General features: G+C 39.6%; 1 protein-coding gene across 1 annotated transcript in view; it reads left to right on the top strand.

Moving 5' to 3' along the window:
- The window catches only part of adgrv1 (adhesion G protein-coupled receptor V1), a 101610-nt gene that overhangs the window by 87893 nt on the left and 4290 nt on the right, over positions 1–9427 (top strand). Inside the window, exons 91-93 of the mRNA XM_035659206.1 lie at positions 464–585; positions 7131–7316; positions 9149–9326. Coding sequence (XP_035515099.1) covers positions 464–585; positions 7131–7316; positions 9149–9326 — 486 coding nt within the window. The remainder of the gene's footprint in view (positions 1–463; positions 586–7130; positions 7317–9148; positions 9327–9427) is intronic.

Below are 9427 nucleotides of genomic sequence, written 5' to 3'. Positions count from 1 at the left end.
AGAGTCCACATGTGGACCTCATGGACTCATTAAGACTTTTGGAGAAGAAAAGTCACTGTACACAATGTTGAATTAGAACTCATTAAACAGCTCCTGAGGCCTGCTCCTAGCTATAACACCTATGGCTTCTCTTCTACCTCACTGTTGGGGGTTATCAGCCCTTGATTCAGAAACACACTAAACTGTATGACTAACTGATGATGCATCAACATCTGGATTGAAGCATAAATCATGTTAAACTTTAAAGGGTATAAAGTAGCAAGTGTCTGTGTGTGTATCAATCATGCAAAGAGTGGAGCAGGTATTATGAGCTTTTTTTTAAAAATAGGACAAAAGCTTATCAACTGTATTTTACAGTAGTCATAAAATGAATACAATGCGGTTATGTATTTTATGTAGTTGTTGATACATTAACTTGCAAATATGTTTTTTAATCCTGTTCTGTTGTTATCTTGTGCTCCAGAGGTGCCGCTGGTTCTCTACCTGTTCCTGCTCATCTCCCTGGTCTGGTTATGGGCAGGACTCCATATGGGCTACAAGTACCTGTGGATGCTCATCCTCTACGTCATCTTTAACTGCTTGCTGGTGAGCTCATTAACTTATTTATCTATTTCTTTGTTTACATGCTTGCATATGTGTATACTTATTCATTTATTTGTTCATTTATAGTCCAGTACAGTTGTTTTGTTCATATGATCAGCAGCAGCATCTACCATTTTGTATTGCAGACCCTTTTTGATTGTACATTGCACAAAAAAGATGAATGCACTGGTTCGCTGTTAATTATCATCTTTCTTAATCTAATCATTAGTTTTGTTATTAATTACCATCAACATAAATTTAAGTTGTCATCTTTGTTAATGTCCCCAGTGCAGAGTTAGGAAGTGAAACTAATGTAAAGAAATGTTTCGATCTGCACCCTCAAGCTTGAATTGTTTCGGATTTTGAGTTTGCAAGAAGTCTTTTATTAGATTTGACTTGAGTTGACGGCATTAAAGGTACTCTTTCATTTTGTTATGCAGCTCCCAAATCTCCAAATTGCCTCAACGCAAAATATTGCTATTTTGAGTCTGTACATAAGAACACTTGGGGATTTAGAGGGTACTACGGGTTCAGTAATAATATCAGGATATGTACTTTTGGATTAACAACGATTTTTTTCTTCCGTGTGGTATTTGCTCAGTGTGTTTGCATTTCAAGGATTTTGATACCACAAATAAAATATTGATGAATTAGGCTACTAGACTGGTGCATGTGTGTGTACAGGCATGTATATGACAGCTTGTGTGTGTGTTGATGTTTTGTTGACTTAGAGAGTAAGATAGTGATGAAGGCTAGTTCATCCCACTTTGAAGCCCAGCTTTGATGTTTTGGCAAGGCCGAGCAAAAAGAGCCTCAGGAGTGTAGAGAGAGGCAGGGTTATCACTGTGCCACGTTTCACTGAAGCCTCTCACTGCCATCTCTCTCTCTATCTGCTTTCCACTTGTGTTTTTGTCTGTTTGCCTCTCTCTTAATTTGCTTCTCCCTGTCTTTCCTCTGACTCTGTGCTCTAAGTATCTGCGGAGATAAAGATGGGACGTTAATGAGGCACAAGATAACTCTTATCACCAAATATCTCCAAAAAAAAAAAAAAACCTTTGCACTGCTATCTACTGTAACTTCAAAGAGTTAGATAGCAGACAATTATCAATGATTATAGGTTGAACTCTTCTTGTACTTCTGGTTTCAGTATTTCATAGCACTTTCTATTAGAGAATAGAATTCTCTGTGGCCATATCTGTTATGCAACTTATATAAGACTCACTGTTCTGATGTACAGATGACAAAAGTGTGCATTATTCTTGTGTTTCAAACTTCAAAACTCTAGAAAAATGTAAAAGGCCCTATCTATAGCCAGTGTTTGGTATGACCATTCTGGGATACTGTAGAAACATGGTGGCCTCAATGGAAGGTGAATATTATATTCCATTTTAGCCAATAGATCCTCCTAAATGTTACACACTGGGGCTTTATCACTAAACTGTTTAACTGACAGAGCCTGTTGTGAATCTGGTCTTTTCCTAACCTTAGAGAGCTTCTAAACCATCTAACCAAGTATATTTTTATAGTCATACAGTATCACATGACACTTTAGGAAAAAGTGACCATCAGTAGCTTAAATCCAAAATAGTGCTGGACTTACAAAGCTAGGATCTATTTATCGTTTTAAAGTGTTAATTCAGCGGCTCAGGAGTGTAGTTCTGTAGAAATGTTTTGCTACTTGAGCGACTCAATAATGTCCAGGAAGCTCTCCCGACCCCTCTCTCTTTGGTACAATAGGTTCTTTTCTTTCTTGTCTCGTCCTTAAATGTTTGTGGTCTCTTCTGTCATCCTCTGAGAGACACCACCTGCCTGTAAAGTGTGCCATAAGAGTTCTGTGGTAACCTGTGGTGATATGTGGCGTCCACATGTAAAAGACAACAGTGTTGCAACAAAGTAAACTTCTCCTGTTGGTACAGTGACTAATGAAGAGTAGTGATGTCAACGCCAACAGGCGATGTCGCACTTAGCACTTGTTTATGAGTTCCAATAGAGTTTGTCCCACTCTTTGACATCATGTGGTCAGTTTCTTCATCTGGCCAATAGTGTGCTGGTGCTCTTTAAAGTTACTGGTCTTTAGTTATATGACCATGTTTGTCAATTATTTGTCAAAATTACATTTGCGACACACTCCTTTTTGTCCTGAGAAATTAAATGATCATTAACTTATTAGATTCCTAAACCTCATCGATGTTACAGCTTTTCTAGACACGAGTTTCAGTTTTCTTTTGGCCAAGGTAAAAATCCTGCCTTAATCCCGTAGGAACACTTCAAATTAGTCCTTTGTTCCTGCTGTAGTGACCTTAAAGTGTTCTTATCATTGATGTAGGCCCCCAAGGACTCCCAGTTCTCTGCCTTCAATCCTCCAATGTCCACACAAAAAACACAAACATATAGGTATCTATTCGCACACACACACACACACAATGACAAAAGTCTCCTGCTGCTGGTTTTCAGCTGCATTTCTACTGAGAGCGGAGAAATACAACATAAAAGGACTTCATGCCTGCCTAATAGATTGCCTCCCATTGCATCCAGTTTGCCCTTGGCATCAGGCGGGACACATCCTGGCGACAGTTTGACCCTTGTAGCCAACTTCAGCTCAGTGTTCTTTAAAAGAAAAAGTCTCTTAGGAAATAGCTATGGCAATTGATTTTCAATCCTAGCTCCTACATTGCAGCCTCAAAGCTCAGACTAAAACAGCAGTCTCTGGGGTTTGGTCTGGCTCTGCAGTAAGAATAAAGAAGGATTCATCTAAATGGAATGGACAGGTAAAGGACAAGGACATTGATTAGCAGTAAACAAACTCGTCTGACCCAGTTTTCCACAAAGCACGGCTGAGGAAAGACACTGTTGATGGAGATGCTTTTGCCTTGAACTAAGCATGGTTGTAATAAGATTTGTATGTGTGTGTGCACGCACATTTTATGGAGCAAGTTTGATTTATTTAACTGTGAAGGGGAAAATAGTTGCATTAAGAGGGCTGACATTTTTTGTTCTTTTGGGACTTCCATTAGTGACTGAATGAAAGTTTAATGAAAGCAAATGGGATCCTGATAAACAAGCCTGAAAATGTACTTCTCATCGAACTCTCTACACACCTTGAAGAGAAATTTGATTGTCATGATTTAGAACGGATACAGGCCTTCAAAGATATATGAAAGATGTTCACGTATCTGTTAATGTGTCCCAGTGCCAATGCAAGAAGTTCTGATTAAAGTGCTATTTACAGAATGCTTTTAACAACTGTTGCATAAGAAGACTTCAACTAAAGGTTGTGATGATTGTCACATCCATTAACAAATTTACTCTCGCCCGATCTCTTCGGATTAGATTTCATGTCACCTGTTCAGCACTAGCTTGATAACTAGTATGAAATGTAATTTTATTTTCACATCATTATTTGAATCACTGCACTCAATGTTGAAACATTTTAATTAGCTAAAGAGGTTAACAAACTTCTTACTTGCAGACTGTACAGGCTAATATGCTGCATAACCACCTGTTTTTGGTAACTTAATAGTTCCACTAGCTGCTTATTTAAACATGCTATCTTATCCTTTATTTGGGTATTTAATATGATCATTTTCCATTTTGTTCCATAGCCTAAAGGTTGCAAGTCATTATACTTTAGGTCTCTGCTGCAAAGAGTAGGGCGGTTGTTGTTGTTTCCTTCATGCCATGAATTTTCCATTAAGAGAATTTTCCATGTTTACCTTGATGTGGTTGTGTGGCACACCTCCCAACAGCTGATTACTGAACACCATTAAATAGCTGCAGATGTTACAGCTGTGCAAGACTGTATATGTGTTGCTGAAAACAGATTACTCTTTGGTTATTGAGCACTGTGTTTTTTAGAAAGCAACCATTAGTCTCGAGTTGGGTATTTAATAGAACCAAACTGTGAAACTGATCATATTTGCAATGATTTACAGAACTTTTTAATCCACAGATTTTTAAATCTGTTTTGCTTCTATCCCTCATTTTCCATTGTACTTACTCTGGATCCACATCTGTGCCACATCAGGCCCGAATTAGAAGACAATAATCAAATCACCACAGCACCACCCCTCATTATCTCCTCCTGCGGCGGTCTCTCTGCCGGTAAACCTTACCTCGTTGTGAAACATCCAGGAGTGAAACAGCACCATGCTCCATTACAATTTAATTCCACCTCCGTTTCCTCATTCAACCTTTGTACTCACCTAAAAATAGGACACAGGATATCTGTGTGTTATTATAGAAAAGAAGACCTGGACCTATGGGTGTCCACTCACTTGCAGTCGTGTAAAATAGATCTGTTGCTTTTATGAGCACAGAAAATTATTTCCACACTTTAAAACAGACTTTTTCATGTTAGGATTGAAGGGAATGTTAGATCATATATTCAGTTTAAAACAAAAATGACGCTGTCCCCAAATATTAATATGTGTGAGTGATAATTATTATCACTTACACATAAGTCAGTTTTCAAGACCTTTGTGGACTTATTATCGCTACTTTTTTGTCTCCTAGTCCCTTTCACCCCACACAGACAATACACTACTCTAGCTGTTCTTTTCCTCTTTATATTTGAATTTATTCAAAAGCAGCATCTAAATTTCAAGGGGTCCTAAAGACACAAATACAAAACAACACACAAATAGCATTACATAACAAACATTCACTGCAAATACACAGATACGGACCGATGCTCACCCTTTCCCACCCACACTCCCAGCCCTCAGTTGTTGAACAAGAAAACAAAAAGTTAGAAACAGTGACCTGGATGATATATCAGGAGTACTGAAGATTATTAAGTACACACAAATTCAAATAAACAAGTTGTTTTCAAATGAGAAAATAATTTACAGTTCATCCAATTTTATTCTCATTCTTGGCTCCAAATGTTTCTCCTCATGGTCTTTCTTCCATCCCTTCCTCGCTTTCTCTTCATCCAAGCTTTGCTCCCCACCTTGACCCAACCACCTCCCTGTCCCTCCTGCTCACCTTTAGGTCTGTGCTTTCCATATCTAAAGACGTGGCCTCTCCAGTGATCAGGGAACACTTACATAACACGCTTATGGTAGTAAAGCCCGTTCCTCAGGCTGCACAGCCTGCTAATGATCTGTGCTAATCACCCACAGCTGCAGTCATGGATAGCAACATACTGTACACACCCGTATGTGAATGCACACCTGGCTGCTTTTGTTCACTGTTTTATGCTGCAGGGACGTTTCATTTCCTTCTTTAACTTCTTTAAACAGTAATGATAGTACAATCACTCTACACTCTACTCTACAACATTAAACTCAGTTCCTAATCCTAAAATAGTATAAATTTCTCACTTTAAAGCTCATTCACGCTTGTCCTCAAAAGTACATTAATGCATGGACACATATACATTTACGTGGATGTGAGACAGTCACTCAGAGACAGTTTGTGTAACTCGCTCTTTCAAAACACCAGGCAATAAAGCACAGCCAATAATATGTTATGTGTTCCATGTGTTTTATTTATTTGCTGCCCTTTCTTTCCTTCTTACAAGCTGGATAGTCCTGTTTTACAGTGCACCCATAAACACGCAGTTTCCACTTGCAGTTCCTGTTGTCTCCCTGGTAATGGTGATTTAAACCATCAGCACTGTTTATAATTCCTTTTCTATGTCAATATCCCTCGGTTACATGGGTAATGATGATCGCTTTACTACATATAGGAGCGTGCTGTGTAAGTTTACTGTCCTTTGTTAATCGGCTGTCTGATCTGCTGCTTCCTGTGCTCTGTTAGACATAAAACAGAAGCATGTGGTTTAGTAACACGCAGCTCCGAGTTTGAATGTGTAACAAAATTGCTTTTCATTAAGTGTAAGAGTTTGAAACCGTTTTGGAAGTTTGCCCAAGCTGCCAGTTTTATTTATTAATTATTAGCATATCTGAAGAAAATTAAATCGAACCTTTTCATTTGCCTGAATGTGTTTCTGTGTGTGAGGATTGTGTGTGTTGTGTGTGTTGTGTGCACCCATATGCACACACATTCACACGTTTGTGCCTTCTCTATCTGCCGTCATCGCCCAGTGATGGGTGTTGTGAAATACGGGATAGCGCTGTGGTATTTGACACTCCAGTGTTTTTGGGTAATTCTCAGCCCAGTGCTGTTGACCAAGAGGATCTGGTAATGACGAGGAAGTGGAGGAAGCAGAAATACCAGGGTGCCAATGATGTCATGCTTTAATGATGAAGTAATTTCCATTAATCCTGCTGGAAGAGGTGCTGCTGCTAGTAATGATGTGAAAGAAGTTCAGCTTTAGCAATAGCAATGCAATGTTTAATAATAATGCATCCTGACTACTGTTGACAATTTATGCTTGTGTTTTGCAACTTGAAAATATGTATGGGTCCCTAGTATTACAAGCAACCATAATACATGAAATATAAATGGAGCCAGCAATGTTACAGATTCTATGTCTGAAAGGCTTTAGATTGATCTTATTTGATGGTGAGGAGCTCTGAAAAAGATAAACGAGCCGTGGAGAATGTATTTCATAATGCTGATTTTTACCTTTTTCTCCACAGGGCTTATATGTGTTTGCAGTGTACTTCGTCATGCACAACCAGCTGTGTTGGCCGACTAAAGCCAGTTACACAGTAGAGATGAGCGGTCATGATGGTCCTGACTCTACCTACCAGGGAGGGGGACCCACCACGGTAGGGGGCGACATCAACAAATCAACTCAGAATCTCATCAGCGCCATGGAGGAGGTAAAAACCCACATACATACACAGCTTAGAGGGCCATCAGATAGACTCCCATCTATCCTATATCCTCATCTCATAACTGAATGGAAAATGTTGTTTTTTCTGCTTGTAGATTTGCATATGTCAGAAACGGAGTAAATAAAATATTACCATAATTTGTAGGAATGACCAAACTATGAAAACAGCCCTGTTTGTAAAAAAAAAAAAAACATTTCTTTACGTAAGATATATCAGTCTTGGCTGTACCTTCTGTCTCTGTGTTCCACCTTCTATCCTAGTTTTCCTCCCCATACCTCTTCTTTTTCCCATGCCCTCATTCCCAGGCTCTATTTGTCCATTCCCTGGTCCTCCTTCACACATTTTTCACATCAGCTGAGCGTGACTCCACAGAGAACATTTATACTCACTTACTCGGACACTTCTGGCCTGTCTACTTCAGACTGATTATGTAAAATCTGTGTAAAATTGTGTGTGTAAACGGTTAGTCTTCATAACTCCCACGAACACCCATATCAACTCCTCATGTGACCTTTTTGTCAAACGGGCACATCAAATGCATGCACACACTGAAAACATAATGTACAGACACACACATGCAGTTGTTATGTAGTAGCTCTCCTCAGCAACCTTGCCCCTGGAGAATACCCTATAAGGACTAAGCTGGTGAGAGGAACAAAAAGAAGGACAAGAAAGGGGGCAGGTTTAACTTCATTACTCCTGGGAACTCCCCCTTCCCTCTCTCTTTCTCGATCTCTCTCCACATGTAGGAATCCAGTAATCTTGTTTTATTCATGAGACTACACTCTTGCCCCCCTGAGATGTGGCTACAGCCCAGTAAGAACAATAGGAGCACAGATAGAGGCAGCTTAGGGTGGCGATGGGAGTGTTAGATGAATGTCAATTTGTGGAGTGGTTTGATTGAAAGGAAATTGAAGTGAGATTAGAATAGGGATAGAAGAATATAATTTGAGGGTGGATTAATGTATTGAAGGGTTTGTGTCGTCTCCTCAAAGTGGACACGACAGATCTGATGTGCCTGGTGGTGCTTAATTCACCTCACTGGGAAGCGCTGTACTGGTTACAGCCCAGCAAGCTTCAAAAGCTTGTACAACGTAGACGCATACACACACACACACATATTTATGCATCTACATGGACAGATGAGGCATTCATAATAAATGAACACAGTGGAGAACAAGAGATAATGGATTCATCTAGTTCTTTTGTAAAAAAAGAAAAAAAAGAGATACACAGAAACAGTGATATGCTTATGTTCCATACAGTCACTTTTTATTTCACTCTCTGTCTTCTTCTCTTTTTGTTGCTTATCACTCCTGTCATTTCCTCTATGGATGCATAATTGAAGCTCCCTCCAACCCAAAACCAGCTAATTTTGGACTCTAAATAGTATGCTGTCATCTGTCTAAATGTGCCGGCAGCATAATTTCCACGTTGTTAGGCTGATTCAGTATACTGACCTTGCTTTCACCCCATGAACCTACTGTGACCCTGTGGGTTGGCCTTAACCCTTCGGGGTGCTTGGACAACATGCACTCTGCCTGACCCTGACTCTTCACAGACATGATTACACAGCTGACAGAAACAGCCATTCTCTGAATTAAACATGCATAATGTGTGCATTTTTTGTGTGTTTGTGTGAGTTTACTGATGATGAGGATGGTTGGCCTGATGTTGCCCTTCATTCATGTGAAGTTAATGATATTGAACTACTCTGTAGCTTAACAACTACACGTATCGACATAAAAAAAGTATGTGATAGTGAATGTTAACCGCATGTGCTCATATAGCTTTATTTGTGTATCTGTGTGTTTTAGGTGTCAGCAGACTGGGAAAGAGCGTCACTGCGGCCCAGCAGTCAGCCCAGCAGTGTGTTTAAACCCAGTCCTGTGATGGGGACGTACACCACAGAGGGAGGCTTCATCAATACCAACCTGGTCACAGCTGACGAGGAGTCTCAGGAGTTTGACGACCTCATATTTGCCTTAAAAACTGGTGAGCATCCCACCAACATGCAGATGTACTGTACACTCACACATTTATACTGTGTACATGATTCAGGACATTAATTAATTATGTAGATAGATAGATAGATA

This window comes from Morone saxatilis, unplaced genomic scaffold (assembly GCF_004916995.1).
Source record: "Morone saxatilis isolate NCDOM2014 unplaced genomic scaffold, NCSU_SB_2.0 Contig16, whole genome shotgun sequence".
In the NCBI taxonomy this organism is placed as follows: domain Eukaryota; kingdom Metazoa; phylum Chordata; class Actinopteri; family Moronidae; genus Morone; species Morone saxatilis.
The sequence above is the reverse complement of the archived record's forward strand: the minus strand, read 5'-3'. Positions and strand labels throughout refer to the sequence as shown.